Source organism: Chlorocebus sabaeus, chromosome 20, assembly GCF_047675955.1.
Source record: "Chlorocebus sabaeus isolate Y175 chromosome 20, mChlSab1.0.hap1, whole genome shotgun sequence".
NCBI classification, from domain to species: Eukaryota; Metazoa; Chordata; class Mammalia; order Primates; family Cercopithecidae; genus Chlorocebus; species Chlorocebus sabaeus.
This window is the reverse complement of record NC_132923.1, coordinates 115,283,897-115,304,273: the sequence shown is the minus strand read 5'-3', so window position 1 is coordinate 115,304,273 and position 20,377 is coordinate 115,283,897. Positions and strand designations below refer to the sequence as shown.

General features: G+C 43.3%; 1 protein-coding gene across 4 annotated transcripts in view; it reads right to left on the bottom strand.

Moving 5' to 3' along the window:
* USP48 (ubiquitin specific peptidase 48) overlaps window positions 1-20,377 on the bottom strand; it is a 104,462-nt gene that overhangs the window by 72,699 nt on the left and 11,386 nt on the right. For all 4 annotated transcript variants that reach the window (XM_007980132.3, XM_007980133.3, XM_007980134.3 and 1 more), the window contains exons 2-3: window positions 2,410-2,530; window positions 1,294-1,450 (exon numbers count right to left, since the gene is read on the bottom strand). In XM_007980132.3, coding sequence (XP_007978323.1) covers window positions 1,294-1,450; window positions 2,410-2,530 — 278 coding nt within the window. The remainder of the gene's footprint in view (window positions 1-1,293; window positions 1,451-2,409; window positions 2,531-20,377) is intronic.

Genomic DNA, 20,377 nt, shown 5'->3' with positions numbered 1-20,377 from the left:
TTACTCCTTGGGCTGCAAAAGCACTGCAGGCCAGTAAAAGCTATTTAAGGCCAGGAGCTGTGGCTCATGCCTGTAATCCCAGCACTTTGGGAGACCAAGGAAGGTAGATCGATTGAACCCAGGAGTTTGAGACCAGCCTGGGCAACATGGTAAAACGCTGTCTCCAAAAAAAATACAAAAATTAGCAAGAGGTGGTGGTGCACGCCTGTAGTTCCAACTACTTGGGGGGCTCTGGCAGGAGGATTGCTTGAGCCTGGGAGGTTGACATTGCAGTGACCTGTGTTTGCACCAGCCTGGGCAAAAAAGTGAGACCCTGTCTCAAAAAACAAACAACTAACAAAAGAAAACCTTTTCTGTTCAAATTATTGTGTGGCTTCTGTCTTCTAATCAGACTGAATATTTATATCCTTACTACCAACTGTGGCTTTCAGCAAGTCAATATATCATTTGTAAAATAAAGATAAAATGTTACTCCTTGGGGTGGAAAGGCTTTGCAGGCTGGTAAAAGCTATTCAAGGCATGGCACCATGGTTCATGTCTGTAATCCAGCACTTTTGGAGACCGAGACAGGAGGATTGATTGAGGCCAGAAGTTCAAGACCAGCCTGGGCAACAGAGAAGACTCTGTCTCTATTAAAAAAATAAGTTTAAGCTAGGCATGGTGACTCACATCTGTAATCCCAACACTTTGGGAAGCTGAGGCGGGCGGATCACCTGAGGTCGGGAGTTCCAGACCAGCCTGACCAACATGGAGAAACCCCGTCTCTACTAAAAATACAAAATTAGACAGGTGCGGTGGTGCATGCCTGTAATCCCAGCTACTCAGGAGGCTGTGGCAGGAGAATTGCTTGAACCTGAAAGGTGGAGGTTGCGGTGAACCAAGATTGTGCCATTGCACTCCAGCCTGGGCAACAAGAGTGAAACTGTCTTAACAAAAAAAAAATTAAGTTTAGGCCAGACACAGTGGCTCACACCTGTAGTCCCAGCACTTTGGAAGGCCGAGGCAGCCAGATCACTTAAGGTCAGGAGTTCGAGACTAGCCTGGCCAACATAGTAAAACCCTGTCTCTACTAAAAATACAAAAATTAGCCGGGCATGGGGGCGGGCGCCCGTAATCCCAGCTACTCGAGAGGCTGAGGCAGGAGAATCGCTTCAGCGCAGGAGGCAGAGGCTGCAGTGAGCCAAGATGGCGCCACTGCACTCCAGCTTGGGAAACAGAGTAAGACTCAAAAAAAAAAAAAAAAAGTTAAAAAAATGTTCAAGAAGAGAGCTCTCCCCCACCCCTTTCACCCACCTTTTTCTTCTTGGATGCCGTCTCCCAACACGTAGTCACTACAAGTGCTTGGACATAAATAGAGTGCCTGCCGAAGCTCCAAGTTGAGAAACCACACCTGAAGAAATGTGTTGACGTAACAAGTGGCTCCGAGGTTAGTCAGGCCCACAAACGAGTTCTACAAAATACAAAATTTATCATTATAAAATCCACTGTCCTTTAAACAACACATTTCTAAGCATTATTCTTAAATTTTCAGATTAAAAATTTGTAAGACCGTCACAACCAACATGGTATAGCCACCTTAAGTTTCTCTTGGCTGGAAGTGGGGCATAATTTTCATGAAAGCCCCATTTTGGGTTGACCACAGGAGTGAAAAAGACTTCGGACAGCATCACTGCTCATCTCTAGCATATCGTCTTCTCCAGCCACTTAAATCTAAAATTAGAACAGTGGATTCTAGAAAAGATCGGTTTTGAACAAGCGTATATAGGTTTTATGTTTGCTGTATTTCTAAACTGCCAGCATTCAGTAGAATGACCAAGTAAAACTTATGCAGAAAACTTTCTTTGTATTCTAGAGATTTTAAAGATTGGGGGTGGTAGAGGGAACTGGCTGCAACTTTTTCCAAAGATAAGGTTGGGAATTCCTGACCTTACAAAGAATTATTCTTTTATTAAAATACCTATACAACAAACTTGGCTATTTCGTGAACGCTAAGCTTTAGGTTTAGAAAATTTAATGTATATTTTTAAAAAGCAAAATTATATATAAAATACAAGCCCTAGAAAGCAAAATGCTATCATCGTGAGTTTGTTCCCTTGAATTACCATCTCCTTTAAAGAGGCTTTAAGATTTCGAAATAAAACATGCAATGTTAAAGCAAACATAGAATCAGCATTCAAACTAAAACTATTATTTAAAGGCTTACTGAATTACGCAGCTGCCTGTTCTAAAGTATATCATTAAGAAGTGTTCCAATTCAAGTGGCTTAGAGCCTTAAGTTCTACTACTTATCTTAAAGCTGCACAGGTTACCTGAAATCAGCAGAGCTTTCTGATCACAGGCCCAAAACAAAAGCAAAAACAAAAACAAAAAAATAGCATAATAGCAATCGCTTAAAAAATGATGGTTTACCTTTTTTCTCCTCTCACAGTTGGGATCGTCGATGTTATGAAAACTATTTTCATCTATTTCTCCTAACCAAATATGCTCACCAATACCAACCAAGCAATTCGGATTTCCTTTGCAGTTTCGTCTAAGGAAAAAAAAAAAAAAAGTTTAACTTTTAAAAGACCATAGTTTCATGAGAGACAAACAAATTAAAACTACAATGAGATAACACTTCTCACCTATAAATTAGCAAAACTGAGAAAGTATAAGACACTCATTTTTTGAGGCTGTCGAGAAGCAAGCATGCATATCCTGCTGGAAGAAATGCAATTGCTGACAAAACTACATAGACAACTACCTTTAGACCTAGCAATCTCATTTCTGAGGATTTATCCTTCCTTAGGCTATACCTCCAACAACGCAAAATCTCATGCATAAGGTTATTTATTACAGCACTGTCAGTTAATCACAAAATATTGGAAGCCACTGAAATGCCCAAACACAGATGATATGGTACATCTATATGGCAGAGTACTAGGCAACTGTAAAACACACACACACGCAAAAAAAACATACACACACAGCATGAAAAAGATCTCTATGAACAGATATGAAGTAATTTATAAATCCAGGACACATTATTAAGTAAAAAAAGCAAAATGCAAAGAGTATCTGTAGTATACTGTTATATGTAAGAAATATATAAGAAAATATACGTGCATATATATTGGCTTATTTTGAACAAAAAGAAACACAGAAAGGAAAAACCAGAGACTAATGAAACTGGTTACCTACAGAGCATGAGTGGGAATAAGGTTAAAAAAAAAAATGTACCTTTTTGGCCGGAGGCACAGTGGCTCACACCTGTAATCCCAGCACTTTGGGAGGCCAAAGCAGGTGGATAACAAGGTCAGGGGTTCGAGACCAGCCTGAAACCCTGTCTCTACTAAAAATACAGAAATTAGCCAGGTGTGGCGGTGCGGGCCTGTAATCCAACTACTTGGGAGGTTGAGGCAGGAGAATTGCTTGAACCCGGGACTTGGAGGTTGCAGGGAGCCAAGACTGCACCACTACACCCTGGCCTGAGCGACAGAATAAGACTCTGTCTCGGAAAAAATGAATGAATGAATGAATGAATGAATGAATGAATGAAAAGGAAATGTACCTTTTCGTATAATGCACAATTTGGGACCATGTGAGTGTTTCTCATACTACTTCACGCACGCACACAAACGAAAATAAATCAACTGGCTAGGCATGGTGGCCCACGCCTGTAATCCCAGTCCTTTGGGAGGCCAAGGCAAGAGGATCACTTGAGGTCAGGAGTTTGAGACCAGCCTGGTCAACATGGTGAAACCCTGTCTCTACTAGAAATACAAAAATTGGCCAGGCATGGTGGTACACGTCTGTAATTCCAGCTACAGGCTGAAGACTGGAGGTTGATGCAGGAGAATTGCTTGAACCCAGGAAGTGGAGGTTGCAGTGAGCAGAGATTGAGCCACTGTACTCCAGCAAGGGCAACAGAGCGAGACTCTGTCTCCAAAAAAAAAAAAAAAAAAAAAATATCAACAAGGATGTCAGGAACCCTAACTAAATTCAAAACAGAAAACATATTTCAACTAACTAAAAGATCCAGACTGAAGGGAAAGCAGGAGTGGGGGAGGGGCAGGGAGGGGTGTGACTGACCAAAGTAACTTGAACAGTCATCAAGCTCATTTAGTAGTACCCTCTGGCTAAGGACAAAAGGAACAAATATCCAACTCTAATTAGTAGGCTTCTTTTCCATAGAGACATGGGTTAATAATTCTGAAACACAGATCCTGACTTCTAAATATTATCCAGTAAAAGAATCCAGTGCTCCTTGGAGAAATAAATGGCTGATTCCAAGGCCAGGGTAGTCAGTGAAATTAGAAAATGAACCTACAACATCTTACCGTGTCCTAAAAGGATGTACTGAAAGAGTGATGGAGACATGTTAAAAGAACACAAGAGCTGGCTGGAAGGGGAGGTCCCACTGGTCAAATTTGGCAACAAAATTTAGCAACAAAATAAGCAATAGTATAAAGTAAGAATCCATCACTTCATGGTGAGATGGATGGAAGAAAAATCTCTTCCTTTTAGAAAAAAACCAACTACCAAAATGGAAGGAACGACAGAATTAAAAATCTCCATTTGACATACATCAGATTCAGAAAAGAAAAAGAATCAGGCAAGAATCATCACGTATGCTAAACTAGGCAAGTTGGAGAAATAACAACATTAAAATGTCTCAAAGTATCTCAGCACAAGTTAATTACAAAGGGAAAGATAGTAACGTTCAGTGGAGAAACCTGGCAGACACCACCTTAACCAAATACTTAAATTTAACACACCCAGTAAGGAATCTAATTGACACCACACACCTTCTGGTATAATGCACAGCACAGAATCACTTCTGTGATGTTCTGGCCAAAAATGCACAGCCTTAATTGAATCATGAGGAAACATTAGACCAAACCAACTCAAGGGACTTTCTACAAAATAAGTCACTGTCATGAAATACAAAGAAAGATCCACTAACTGTTCCAGATTAAAGGAAACCGAAGAGACACAACTGAATGTAACATACGCTTAGCTTTTCTTTTGCTATAATGGAACATTACAGGACAAAGTTCTGCGCATCTCTGTAGGATGCCCACTAAAGATTACCGGTAACAGTAAAAGACTGGAAATTCATATGGAAGTAATAAAATAAATTACAATATAACCAAACAATTAAAAACTACTGCTGTCATAAAATAAAAAGGTAGGCCGGGCACAGTGGCTTATGCCTGTAATCCCAGCATTTTGGAAGGCCCAGGCGGGTGGATCACAAGGTCAGGAGTTCGAGACCAGCCTGGCCACCATGGTAAAACCTCATCTCTACTAAAAATACAAAAATTAGCCAGGTGTGGTGGAGGGCGCCTGTAATCCCAGCTACCCAGGAGGCTGAGGCAAGAGAAATCACTTGAAACTGGAAGGCGGAGGCTGCAGTGAGCTGAGATCATGCCACTGCACTCCAGCCTGGGAAACAAGAGCGAAACTCCATCTCAAAAAAAATAAAAATAAAAATAAATAAATAAAAAGGTAGGGAAAGTTTTTAATGTTGTGATATATAACGGTATCATTAGTTGAAAAAAGGTGGGCCAGGCATGGTGCATCCCAGCACTTTGGGAGGCTGAGGCAGGCGGATAAACTGAGGTTGGGATTTCAAGACCAGCCTGACCAACATGGAGAAACCCTGTCTGTACTAAAAATACAAAATCAGCCGGGCATGGCAGCACATGCCTGTTAATCCCAGCTAGTCGAGAGGCTGAGGCAGGAGAATTGCTTGAGCCTGGGAGGTGGACGTTGTGGTGAGATCGTGCCACCGCACGCCAGCCTGGGCAACAAGCGTGAAACTTTGTCTTAAAAAAAAAAAAAAGGAAGGTACAAAATGTTGCCATTTTTTAAAATTTACAAATGGGGTAAACACACTTGTTTGTTTAGATAGAAAAGTATGCTATAAAGTGGAAACAACTTTATCGGCAAAGATTATCTCTGCACTTGCCAGATGTAAGTCAGAAGTAAACAACACTCTGAACTTCCTTTTTTTTTTTTTTTTTGAGACTCCCACACTGAAGTGGCACATTCATGGCTCATTGCAGCCTCTACATCCTGGACTTAAATGATCCTCCAGCCTCAGCCTCTGGAGTAGCTGGGACCACAGGTGCATGCCACCATTCCTGGATAATTTTTTAATTTTTTTTGGTAGAGACAGGGTCCCGCCATGTTGCCCAGGCTGACCCCATCCTTTTCATATCTTTCAGACTTTGAACAATAAAATGTACTACATATTCCAAAAATAAGTAAATAATTGTTTTAATATTCTGTTTAAACATACTGTCTTCTAAAATATAAAAATAAAGCTGGGTGTTGTGGCACATGCTTGAAATGCCAGCTATTCAGGAGGCTCAGGCAGAAGATGGCCTAAGCCCAGGAGTTGAAGGCTGCAATGAACTATAATTGCACCTGTGAACAGCCACTGCACTACAGCCTGGGCAACAAAGTGAGAACCTGTCTCTATTTTAAAACTTTTGAAATAATAAAAATGAAAACTCAAGTTCGACCAATTTAAGAACAGTTTTGTCAGCTTATGTCAAAGCCAGGAGGGAAAAAAGCTTATTAATGAAATAAAAGTAGAACCTATCCACTGTGGGGAGAACCAGCTAGGGTTTTTAGTGCTTATAACTTACCTCTAATGGGAAAGGTCTACTATAAAAGAGTTAAAGAAACAAAACTGACCAGGCACGGTGGCTCCTGCCTGTAATCCCAGCACTTTGGGAGGCCAAGGTGGGCAGATCACTTGAGGTCAGGAGTTTAAGACCAGCCTGGCCAACATGGCAAAACCCCGTCTCTACTAAAAATACAAAAATTTGCCAAGCGTGGTGGCGTGTGCGTGTAATCCCAGCTACTCGGGAGGCTGAGGTGAGAGAATCGCTTGAACCAGGGAGACGGGGCTTTGTAGTGAGCTGTGATCGTTGCAGTGAGCTGTGATCGCACCACTGCATTCCAGTCAGGCTGGGCAACAGAGCGAGACTCTGTCTCAAAAAAAAAAAAAGAAAAGAAAAAAGAAAAGAAAAGAACGCTGATTCTGGGACTGAGAAAAGTAACATAAAATCTTTCCTGGGAACAGTGACAAGGATATATTAGGAAGGTTCTTTTGAAAGAAAACTACAGCTAGTGGCAATGGACTCTCTCAAGGGTCTTTGGGAGATAGGAAAAAACAGTGTCAGTAACCATGCTGAAAATACACCTCTAAAACAAAGTAGGCACTTATTTTATCAATTCTTTCAACTCTGCTTTTCAAAGGTGTAATATCAAGTCTTGTTTGTTCACTCCCTCCTCTTGGACAAGTGGGTGGTAAACATGTTTCACATGACTTGGCTGGGGAGGCAGACACTCCCATGGGTCAAACACATACATGATTCTCAGAAAATAGTTCCAGTGGATCTGGTCAGATTTTAGTTTTCAGTTCCTGATAGCAAAATAATTCAGACAATGAACAAAAGGTAGGCTCTCCCTGTCCTCACCTCTACCACTCCCCACCCAAAAATCGCGCATATTTAACTGGTTCTAAAGCTGGCATCAAAAGGCAAACACAACCTATGGCCTAAATATTACCACAATAAGACTTTCAAAAGCTACTATGAGAAGCTGGGAGCAATCTGTATTATTAGGCCCCAGAACACTGGCGTTGTTCTTTTTAAATTTTCTTAAATTAATTGCTTGCTAGGTATTACTGAGTAAGTCTTCAGTTGGCTAGAACACCATCACAGCAGAATGCCAAGTGCAGGTGACCTGTGATAGCCTACCACCTCCGGCCAAACCTATGGCTTCCGAGCCTCTATGGCCACACTGCAGGTGGGAACCAAAAAGCCAAAGGCGGTGCTTTGCATTAAAAGGGCTTGGACTTTCTAAATGTCTAAATTGTTGCTAAGCCTTTCATACACAGCCCAATATGGGGCGGGGCGGGGGGAGGGGAGGGCGGTGTTGTGTTTGTTCTCTTACTTGGAGAGGTAAAGAATCTACTTAACAAACACAAATAACAGCCGGGCGCAGTGGCTCACGCCTATAATCCCAACACTTTGGGAAGCCAAAGCGGGCAGATCACTGAGGTCAGGAGTTTGAGCCCAGCCTGGCCAACATGGAGAAACCCCGTCTCTACTAAATATACAAAAAATCAGCCAGGCATGGCAGCACATGCCTGTAATCCCAGCTACTCAGGAGGCTGAGGCAGGAGAATCGCTTGAACCCGGGAGGCGGAGGTTGCAGTGAGCCGAGATCACGCCACTGCACTCCAGCCTGGTCAACTAGAGAGAAACTCTGTGTCAGAAAAGAAAAGAAAAGAAAAAAAGGAAATGACAGACACAAATCACAGTTCTAATTATAAGCTGTTATTTCTAAAGCCAGCCTTAGCAGCACAGCAGAATGCCAACTACAGAGGGCTGTAGCCTCTCCCATTCGTCATTCTCCAATGCCCCTAACTCCATTTTATCCCTCATTAGGAGTAGGCCCCAGGTGTCAAGGATCATTTATCATCATGTGTATGTATGCCAATTTCCTTACAGTAGAAAAATAGTTTTGTGTACTTGTGTCTTTCAACTATAAAGACAGATCAAGGAGGCTGAGTGTTTCACAAAATGTAAGACAGTGTCAGGGAGCAGTGGTTCACACCTGTAGTCCCAGCATTTCGAGAGGCTGAGGCAGGCAGATCACTTGAGGCCAGGAATTTGTCACCAGCCAGGCCAATATGGCAAAAAACTGTCTTTACCAAAAATACAAAAAATTAGCCGGGCATGGTGGCACATGCCTGTAGTCCCAGCTGCTCAAGAAGCTGAGATAAGAGAACTGTTTGAACTCCGGAGGCAGAGGTTGCAGTGAGCTGAAATCACACCACTGCACTCCAGCCTGGGCATCAGAGAGAGACCCTATCTCTAAAAAAATATTTTTAAAAGCCCGGGCCCAGTGGCTCATGCCTGTAATCCCAGCACTTTGGGAGGCTGAGGCTGGTGGATCATGAGGTCAGGAGTTCAAGACAAACCTGGCCAAGATAGTGAAACCCTGACTCTACTAAAAATACAAAACTTAGCCGGGCATGGTGGCAGGCGCTTGTAATCTCAGCTACTTTGGAGACTGAGGCAGAGAATTGCTTGAACCCGGGAGGCGGAGGTGGCAGTGAGCCGAGATCATGCCACTGCACACCAGCCTGGGCAACAGAGTGACACTCTGTCTCAAAATAAAAAATAAAAAAAAGAAGAAAAGACTTGATTACACAGGCATGACTGATAGAATCACTGGCCACCGGAGATCAACAACCTTTAGCTCCTCTCCCCTCCCAGAGGTCAGAATAAAAGTTCTAACCCTCTCATCAAGTGGTTGGTTCTCCTGGCAACCAGCCTCTGTCTGGAGGCTACTAAGAGCTCCCAGCCATCAGTCATTTCATTAGCATACAAAAAGACACTTAGTCACTTTGGAGATTCCAAAGGTTTTAGGAGCTGTGCCAGAAGTAGTACAAAGACTAAGCATATATTTCTTATAAATCAAAATATCATATAACCCTGCAGGGAAAAAAACTAAAGAAAATATCCCAAAAATGTTAAATGACACTAACGTTTTTGTTTCAATAATTCTACTTCTGGGCACATGTCCACAAAACTTGAGTAATAACAGCACAATGGCAATGCCATAGCACAATAAGGAATTCAGATAACCCTAATGGGTACTTTGTTCCAAGACTGCAGGATGAGAACAGGAAAGTGTTAGGCAGAGGATAGGTTCCAAAAGGTTTGGTTATGATGTGCTAGGCAGACATCTGCTGTGATTTTAGGCCAGAGACACACTTTGGCAGCAGTAAAAAGGACAGACCGGGCCCGGCGCAGTGACTCACGTCTGTAATCCCAGCATTTTGGGAAGCTGAGGCGGGCAGATCGCTTGAGGTCAGGAGTTCGAGACCAGCCTGGCCAATATGGTGAAATCCTGTCTCTACTAAAAATGCAAACATTAGCCAGGCATGGTGGCGTGCGACTATAGTACCACCTACTTCAGAGACTGAGGCAGAAGACTCGCTTGAACCCAGGAGGCGGAGGTTGCATTGAGCCGAGATCACACCACTGCATTCAAGTCTGAGTGACAGAGCAAGACTCTGTCTCAAAAAATAATAATAATAATAATAATGACAGCCCGAAGCTGAACAAGGCATGAGACATAACTCCAAAGCTAAACAAGGTGTGAGACATAACTAACAATTTTTCTCGTGGAAGACGAGGTCTTAAAAAGCCAATTCAGGCCGAGTGCGGCAGCTCATGCCTGTAATCCTAGCCCTTGGAAGGCTGAGGTGGGCGGATCACCTGAGACAGGAGAATCGTTTGAAACCAGGAAGCCAAGGTTGCCCACTGCACTCCAGCCTGGGCGACAAAGTGAGACTCCATCTCCAAAAAAAAAGCCAATTCAGCAGGAATAGGAACGGAGGAAGTTCAAGCATATTGATGGGAATAAATCAATAGAACCTGGGGACTAATAAGATGCGACAGGCAAGAAAGAAAAGGAGAAATCTGGAATGATGCCCAAAATTGTAACAAAACGATTTTCCAGGCTGGATGCAGTGGCTCACACCCATAGTCTCAGCACTTTGAAAGGCTGAGGGGGGAGGGTCACTTGAGGCCAAGAGCTCAAGACCAGCCTGGCCAACATGGCAAAACCCTACTAAACTTCTACTAAAAATATAAAAATTAGCTGGGTGTGGTGGCGAATGCCTGTAATCCCAGCTACTCCAGAAGCTGTCACGAGAATCACTTGAACCCGGGAGGCAGAGGTTGCAGTAAGCCGAGATTATAGTACTGCACCCTAGCCTGGGTGACACAGCAAAAAAAAAAAAAAATTTTCCACAAATCAAAAATTGTGTTCGGAGAGTAGAAAAGTAGTAGGCTAGGTATCAAAGGGTATGAAAGACTAAGTTTCTTCTATAATATATTCACTATAGGTAGGAGATACACTTTCAGTTCTGTTTTGGTAGATCTCCAAGGATCTGTCATTTAAGAGTATGCACGATGAGTGGAAAATTTATAATCAAAGATTTCACAGTTGCTATGCAGTTCAAAGATTCATCCTTTGAATGGGAAAGGGGGTAGGGATTTCACTCCAAGTGGTCATTTACAGATGTTCTGCTTCTTCTTCCTCATCACCTCTTAGTTTTAGTTTTTATTTATTTATTTATGAGATGGAGTCTCGTTCCATTGCCCAGGCTGGAGTGCACTGCGACCTCTACCTAACTGGTTCAAGAGATTCTCCTGCCCCAGCCTCCTGAGACTCATGCCTGTAATCTCGGCACTTCGGGAAGCTGAGATGGGTGGATCACTTGAGGTCAGGACTTCGAGACCAGCCTGGCCAACATGGCAAAACCTTGTCTCTACTACAAATACAAAAATTAGCCGGCGTGGTGGCAGAAATCTATAATCCCAGCTACTTGAGAGGCTGAGGCAGGAGAATTGCTTGAACCTGGAAGGTGGAGGTTGCAGTGAGTCAAGATCCTGCCACTGCACTCCAGCCTGGGTGACAGAGCAAGACTCTGTCTCAAGAAAAAACAAAAAACAAAACAAAAGAAAATCCATGGCCTCCTGGGCACTCACGGTGTATAATACTCTACTCCCAGGCTCAGGTGATCTTCCCACCTCAGCCTTCCAAACAGCTGGGACCACAGGCATACCACTACACCTGGCTAATTTTTTTTATTTTTTTGTATCATTTGTAGCGATGGGGTTTACCCTCATGGCGCAAGCTGGGCTAGAATTCCTTGACTCAAGTGATCCACCCACCTCAGCCTCCCAAAGTCCTGGGATTATATGCGTGAGCCACTGTGCCTGGGACCTTTTTTTTTTTTTTTTTTTTGAGATGGAGTCTCGCTCTGTTGCCCAGGCTAGAGTGCAATGGTGCAGTGGCTCAATCTCAGCTCACTGCAACCTCCGCCTCCCGTTTTCAAGCAATTATCCTGCCTCAGCCTCCCAAGTAGCTGGGACGACAGGCACACCCCACCGTGCCCGGCTAATTTTTGTATTTTTAGTAGAGATGGGGTTTCACTATGTTGGCCAGGCTGGTCTCGATCTCCTGACCTCATGATCTGTCCACCTTGGCCTCCCAAAGTGCTTAAAACACTGAAGTACAGATTTTCCTGAAAGCTAAAATAAAGGAGAACCAAGATAATATAAATTCTAGGTTCTAGTTACTAAAAACTTTACAGTGATTTTCATGTAATGCCTCATGGCATTACTGTATCAAGGTCTCACAAATTAGATATGCGAGAAATAAGCAAATCTAAAAACAAGTCACACATGGTGGCTCTTGCCTGTAATCCCAGCACTTTTGGAGGCCAAGGCAGAAGGATTGCTTGAGCCCAGGAGTTCAAGGCCATCCTGGGCAACATGGTGAGACCCTATCTCTACAAAGAAAAAAATTGTTTTAATGAGCCAGGTGGAGTGGCACATGTGGGTGGTCCCAGCTATTGGGGAGGCTAAGACAGGAGGACCTGTTTGAGCCCAGGAGGTCGAGGCTGCAGGGAGCTGCTCATGCCAGCCAGCTCTAGCTTGGATGACAGAACAAGGCTCTCTCAAAAAAACAAATGAACAATAAAAACAAAGCAACCACAAAGAGGTCACTTAGCACTTACGTCCTATTTTCCTAGAACTCCTCTGCCATATATGTATAGAGAAGACGGGCATAAAAGGTTTGGGAAGCAACTGACAAAGCAAAATAAAACTCAACACCAAAGTTACATAAAACATCAAAGATGGAAAGCTTCTTAAATTGTTAGCAATCCTTTAAATAGTATAGTCAGTACTCAAAAAAAACCTAAAAATACAAATATATATATATATATATATATATATATATATATATATATTTTTTTTTTTTTGAGATAGAGTCTCACTCTCTTGCCCAGGCTGGGGTGCAGTGGCATGATCTCGGCTCACCGCAACCTCCACCTCTCAAGTTCAAGCAGTTCTCCTGCTTCAGCTTCCCGAGTAGCTGGGATTACAAGCGTGCACCACCACGCTCGGCTAATCTTTGTATTTTTAGTGGAGATAGGGTTTCACCAGGTTGGCCAGGCTGGTCTCAAACTCCTGACCTGAAGTGATCCACCCACCTCAGCCTCCCAAAATGCTGAGATTACAGGCGTGACCCACTGCACCTGGCTTAAATATATTTTAAAGCTTAAGAATCCAATCAACCTAGCAAACATGAAATAACTTCATTTTTTCCAAGCCTCCAAAGTTAGGGCCCACTAAACTGGGATTCAAACACTACAGAAAAAGGAGAACCAGCAAAGCAAAAATGATTTTTAAGGTAAGCCTAGGAAACACTAGAAATCTACTTTCTTTTTAAGAGATGGGGTCTTGCTGTGTTACACAGGCTGGACTCAAATTCTTGGGCTCCAGCAATTCTCCCACCTCAGCCTCCCGAATAGCTGAGACTGCAGGTGTGTACCACCATGCCCAGTCTATAATCTTTCTAAAAGGCTACCTCCCAAATTGGTATTAAAGGGAAAACGTTCAGGGCAGGAGAGAACTAACTGGCAAGTCAAAAGGAGTTGCCCAGTCTAAAGAGGATTATTTAGCTATTCAAACTATAACGATTTTTTTTTTCTTACAGTGGGACTTCTTGGTTCTCCAAGGATGATTTGAAATGTTTCTCAAGCTTTATACGATTTGGGAAACACTGGCCAAGCACTTGGAAAAAAAAAACAACACACACACACACACACACACACACACACACACACACACAGTATCTTTCAATTTTACTGGAAATCAAGATACCATTATTTACTTATAAATTTTCTTTTTCTTTTTCTTTTTTTTTTTGAGAAGGAATCCCCCTCTGCTGACCAGGCTGGAGTGCAGTGGTGTGATCTCGGCTCACTGCAACCTCCACCTCCCAGGTTCAAGCGATTCTCCTCCCTCAGCCTCCTGAGTAGCTGGGATTACAGGCATGCGCCACCACGCCCAGCTAATTTGTGTATTTTTAGTACAGATGGAGTTTCACCATATTGGTCAAGCTGGTCTCTAATTTTTGTAATTTTTTTTTTTTTTTGAGACGGAGTCTCGCTGTCGCCCAGGCTGGAGTGCAGTGGCCGGATCTCAGCTCACTGCAAGCTCCGCCTCCCGGGTTTAGGCCATTCTCCTGCCTCAGCCTCTTGAGTAGCTGGGACTACGGGCGCCTGCCACCTCGCCCGGCTAGTTTTTTGTATTTTTTAGTGGAGATGGCGTTTCAGCATGTTAGCCCCTGTTGGGATGGTCTTGATCTCCTGACCTCGTGATCCGCCCGTCTCGGCCTCCCAAAGTGCTGGGATTACAGGCTTGAGCCACCGCACCCGGCCTAATTTTTGTATTTTTAGTACAGATGGAGTTTCACCATATTGGTCAAGCTGGTCTCGATCTCCTGACCTTGTGATCCGCCTGCCTCGGCCTCCCACAGTGCTGGGATTACAGGCGTGAGCCACTGCGCCCAGCCAAAAGAGTTCAATTTAATACTCTGATGGCAAGAACACAAAGACAGGAACGTTCATATACTGCACACAGCTGGTAGGAGAAAACCCTGCAAAGGTAATGTATATCAAAAGCCTTTTCGACACACATTATGTTCATGCTATTTTCGCAATGTTTTTCTAAGAAAATAATTAGATGGGCAGATAATATTTACTTATAAGATGTTCCCAATATTAAAAAAAGAGCCTCCCTCCCTTACAAAAAGGAAGAGTAAGTGGAGGAGGGGCGGGGAACACAAGAAGAAGACAAAGGCAGGTAGACAAATGCCCAACAGCAAACAGTTAAATGGTTCTTTAGGGTATGTAAAATGGAGTATTGCACAATGATTCCACCTTTCTGGGGGAGGCTGGATACGGTGGCTCACAGCTGTAATCCCAGCACTTTGGGAGGCTAAGGAGGGAGCATTCCTGGAGCCTAGGAGTTCAAGGCAGCAGTGAGCTATGATCATCCCACTGCACTCCAGACTGGGCAACAGAGTGAGACTGTCTCATAAACAAACAAACAAAGTTTTTCAAACACACAGAATACATAAGAATGTTTAGATCCAATATGAAGCTTTTCTTCTACTGTACTTCTTTTTTACATTATCCCAAATGCAAGGCTAATTTTTTCTTAATGATTAGATCACTACCTCAGGAAGCCAAGGGAAATGAATGAGGTATAAAAAGTTTGCAAAATAAAAAAAAGTGTCAGCAGTACCTCACTCAACTCCAACATGGAAAAAATCTCCAGCCCTACAGAGACTGAGCATCGCATCAAGTTCCTGATCGCTGTTTTCCAGGAGGATGCTGGAAAGGATGCCACAACCACAAACTCTCCAAAAGAGGAGCCCCTCAGTTTCATGAATACAGAACTGGCTGCCCTCCCGCAGAACCACAAGGACCCTGGTGTCCTTGACCACATGATGAAGAAACTACACCTCAACTGTGACAGGCAGTTAAGATTTCCAAAAATGGCTTAATCTTTTTTGTTTCCCTCACCTCAGACTGAAAAATTTCTTAATCTTATGAGCAGCATGGCCCTAGTTCACCATAAGCCATGACTGCTTTATCATGGCTACCTATTCCTAGAAGCAAATCTAAGGAACCCTTGGGTCCTGCCTTCAAGCCCCGCCCCTGTCAAGCCCCACCCCCTCTTTCCTTCAAGGCTCTCAGTCACCATCTCCTCCTCATGGCTCCCACACACCCTAAACCCAGCATACCCACTACCCATGCAGGCCACTGCTGCTAGTAGTAATAAAACAGTTTTGTTTTGGTTTTGGTTTGTGTTTTGAGGCAGGGTTTTGCTCTATTGGCCAGGCTGTAGTGCAGCAGTAAAATCATAACTCAGTGCAGCCTGGTCTTCCTGGCCTCAAGTGATCCTCCCGTCTTTGCCTCCCAAACTGCTGGGATTACTAGCATAAGCCACCGCACATGGCCCAATATCATTTGTTAAAACACACACACAGTCTTGTCATGCATTTAATTTTAAGTAATTGTATTTGTTTTCCCTATGTATGTCTTCCTTTTGCTTAGAGTTGTTGCTTTTGCTAACATCAGATTCGCAGTCATTCAATCCTCTGCTACTTTGCTAAAGTCACAGAGATCAAGTAACCTCAAATTATTCCATGATCTTACTTCCCAACTGATGAGGAGTCAACTCCAGGTCTAAACATGAAAGATAAAGCAGGCCAGGCACGGTGGCTCACGCCTGTAATCTCAGCACTTTGGGAGGCCAAGGCAGGCGGATCACGAGGTCAGGAGATCAAGACCGTCCTGGCTAACATGGTGAAACCCCATCTCTACTAAAAATACAAAAAAAAATTAGTCAGGCGTTGTGGTGGGCGCCTATAGTCCCAGCTACTCTGGAGACTGAGCCAGGAGAATGGCGTGAACCCAGCAAGCAGAGCCTGCAGTGAGCTGAGACTGTGCCACTGCATTCCAGCCTGGGTGACAGAGGGAGACTCAGTCTCAAAAAAATAAAAAAAAAAGAAAGAAAGACAGAAAAGCAATACAACTTATAGAAAATAACACAGGAGAATATTTAGGACCCTAAGGATGATAAATCTTTAAATCTTTATCTCATGGGAACTACATGATGAGAACTTTGAACACAAAGAAGAGAACAGACATTGCGGTCTTACTTGGGGGTGGAAGGTGGGAGGAGGGAGGGGAGCAGAAAAGATTTTTTTTTTTGAGACAGGGTCTCGCTGTCACCCAGGCTAGAGTGCAGTGCCAAGATCTCAGCTCACTGCAACCTCCACCTCCTAGGTTCAAGCAATTCTTCTACCTCAGCTTCCCAAGTAGCTGGGATTACAGGCATGCACCACCGTATCTGGCTAATTTTTGTATATTTGTAGAGACAGGTTTTCGCCATGTTCCCCAGGCTGGTCTCAAACTCCTGGCCTCAAGTGATCCACCTACCTCAGCCTCCCAAAATGCTGGGATTAAAGGCATAAGCCACTGTGTCAGGCCTACAAAAAATTTTTGAATTAGCCAAGCACGGTGGTGTCTGTAGTCTCAGCTACTGGGGAAGCTGAAGCGGGAGGACCACCTAGACAGACCCCAGAGGTCGAGGCTGCAGTGAGCTGTGATCACACCATGTACTCCAGCCTGGGTTATGAAGTGAAATCCTGTTATCAAAAAAAACCCAAAAAACAAAAAAAGACACTAAAATATATATGCAGAATGTTCACTGCAGCTTTATTCATAATGACCAAATACACGGAAAAGCCAAAATGACCATCACTAGTAGAAAGGAATATAATATATAGTACATACTCACACACTGAAACAATGTACAGCACTGCTGGTCCCACTGGCTCATGCTTATAATCCCTTCACTTTGGGAGGCCAAAGTGGGCAGACTGCTTGAGCCCAGGAGTTCCAGACCAGCCTGGGCAACATATTGAGACCTCGTCCCCCACCAAAAAAAAAAAAAAAAAAAAAAAATTGTACAGCACTAAAAGTGAACACACTACTGCTTACACATAAATTAATCTTATAAAGTTGAGTGAAAGAAAACAGAAGCAGAAGGAATGACAATGTATTTATATACATAAAGTTCAACATAGGCAAAATAATCTGCTGAATTCAGAGTAAGGGTAAGTGGTTCCCTTCAAGGAAGAGAGGTAGTAGTAACTGGTAGGAGAAAAATGGAAGATAAGGGTGTCTTGAAGGGCTAGTAATGTTTCGATCTTGGTGGTAGATACATGACAGATAAATTTCTTTTGTGATAATTAGTCCATCAAATGTTACTCTTTTTATTTTTTTTCTGAGACAGAGCTCACTCTGTCTGTCGCCCAGGCTGGAGTGCAGTGGCATCATCTCGGCTCACTGCAACCTCTGCCTCCCAGGTTCAAGCAATTCTCCTGCCTCAGCCTTCTGAGTAGCTGGGACTACAGGCGCGCACCACCATGCCCAGCTAATTTTTTGTATTTTTAGCAGAGATGAGGTTTCACCATATTGGCCAGACTGGTCTCAAACTCCTGACCTCAGGTGATCTGCATGCCTTGGCCTCCCTAAGCCTTGAGATTACAGGCATGAGCCACCGCACCCAGCCAATCAAGTGTTGTTATTATGATTTGTGTGCTTTTCTGTTTGTAAAAAAATAAATTTTCAAGCTGGGTACAGTGCCTCACGCCTGTAATCCCAGCACTACGGGACACTGAGGCAAGCAGATCACTTGAGGCCCGGAGTTGAAGACCAGCCTGGCCAAGATGGTGAAACCCCATCTCTACTAAACAATACAAAAAAATCAGCCAGGCACGGTGGCACATCCAAGCTACTCAGGTGGCTGAGGCACAAGAATCACTTGAACCCAGGAGGGGGAGGGTACAGTGAGCTAAGATCATGGCACTGCACTCCAGCCTAGATGACAAAGCAAGACTGTCTCAAAAAACAATTAAAATACAAATAATTATGGCCGGGCACGGTGGCTCAAGCCTGTAATCCCAGCACTTTGGGAGGCCGAGACGGGCGGATCACGAGGTCAGGAGATCGAGACCATCCTGGCTACCACGGTGAAACCCCGTCTCTACTAAAAAATACAAAAAACTAGCCGGGCGTGGTTGCAGGCGCCTGTAGTCCCAGCTACTCGGGAGGCTGAGGCAGGAGAATGGCGTGAACCCGGGAGGCGGAGCTTGCAGTGAGCTGAGATCCGGCCACTGCACTCCAGCCTGGGCGACAGAGCAAGACTCCGTCTCAAAAAAAAAAAAAAAAAAAAATACAAATAATTGTTTAAATTTTCGAAATCGAGACCATCCTGGCCAATATGGTGAAACCCTATCTCTACTGAAAATACAAAAAGTAGCTGGGCATGGTGGCGCGCGCCTGTAGTTCCAGCTACTTGGGAGGCTGAGGCAGGAGAATCACCTGAAACGGGGAGGTGGAGGCTGAAGGGAGCAAAGATCATGCCACTGCAATCCAGCCTGGGCGACAGAGTGAGACTCCGTCTCAAAAAATAAATAAATTAGTAGTAATTATTAATATATTAACTATAAATTTTATAATAATTCATAATTATTTATAATTTTATAATTATGATTTTATAAGTAAAAATTATAGTTAATACAATAATTATAAATTATTTGTTTATTTATTTTTCATGAGAACCATGAGAAAAATTCTAAAAGGAATTTAGGTCTCACCTTATCAAATAGTTTTTAAATATTATAAAATAATTAGAATTGGCTACTCCGGAGGCTGAGGCAGGAGAATGGCATGAACCCAGGAGGCGGAGCTTGCAGTGAGCTGAGATCATGCCAATGCACTCCAGCCTGGGCGACAGAGCAAGACTCCGTCTCAAAAAAAAACAAAAAACAAACAAACAAAAAAAAATTAGAATTGTGGCATCAGTACAGTTGTTCAATGAAATTAATCAAAGGTAAAAAAAATGGGGTTGAGAGGCTAGGCGCAGTGGCTCACACCTATAATCCCAACATTTTGGGAGGCCAAGGCAGGCCGATCACCTGAGGTCAAGAGGTCGAGAGGTCGAGAAGAGTCTGACCAACATGGAGAAACCCCGTCTCTACTAAAAATACAAAATTAGCCAGGCATGGTGGCACATGCCTGTAATTCCAGCTACTCAGGAGGATGAGACAGGAGAATCGCTTGAATCCAGGAGGTGGAAGATGCGGTGAGCCGAGATTGCGCCATTGCACTCCAGCCTGGGCAATAAGAGCAAAACTCTGTCTCAAAAAAAATAAAAAAAAATAGGGCTGAGAAATAAACCCAAGTAAATAGGGAATTTGCCATGTAATAAAGGTGGCTTTTTAACTGGTGAGGGAAAAGACTGAATTGTTCAATAAACAGTTTAAAACAATTGAGTAGCCATTTGGTAAAAAGTAAAATTAAAATATTGATGTATCCCTACCCCAATCCATAAATCAAATTAAATTATAAAAACATAAAGGTTACATAAAAGTAAACCATCAGTACTAAAAGAAAACATGAGTGAATATTTTTATAACGTCAGAATTGGGAAATCCAGAAACCATTAAAAAAAAGCATTCACAAATTTTACCACATAAAAAAATCAAAAACTAATGTACCAAAAGGAAAAAAAGTCCACAAAGTCCAAAAATACCGCAGAAAATATCTTTGACTGAAATATTCAATAAACTAGGCCGGGTGTGGTGGCTCACGCCTATAATCCCAGCACTTTGGGAGGCCAAGGCAGGTGGATCATCTGAAGTAAGGAATTCAAGACCAGCCTGGCCAACGTGGTGAAACCCTGTCTCTACTGAAAATACAAACATTAGCCAGGAGTGGTGGCGCACACCTGTAATCCCAGCTACTTGGGAGGCTGAAGTAAAGAATAGCTCCAACCTGGGAGGCAGAGGTTGCAGTGAGCTGAAATCGCACCATGGCACTCCAGCCTGGGAAACAGAGCGAGACTCCGTCTCAAAAAAGGAG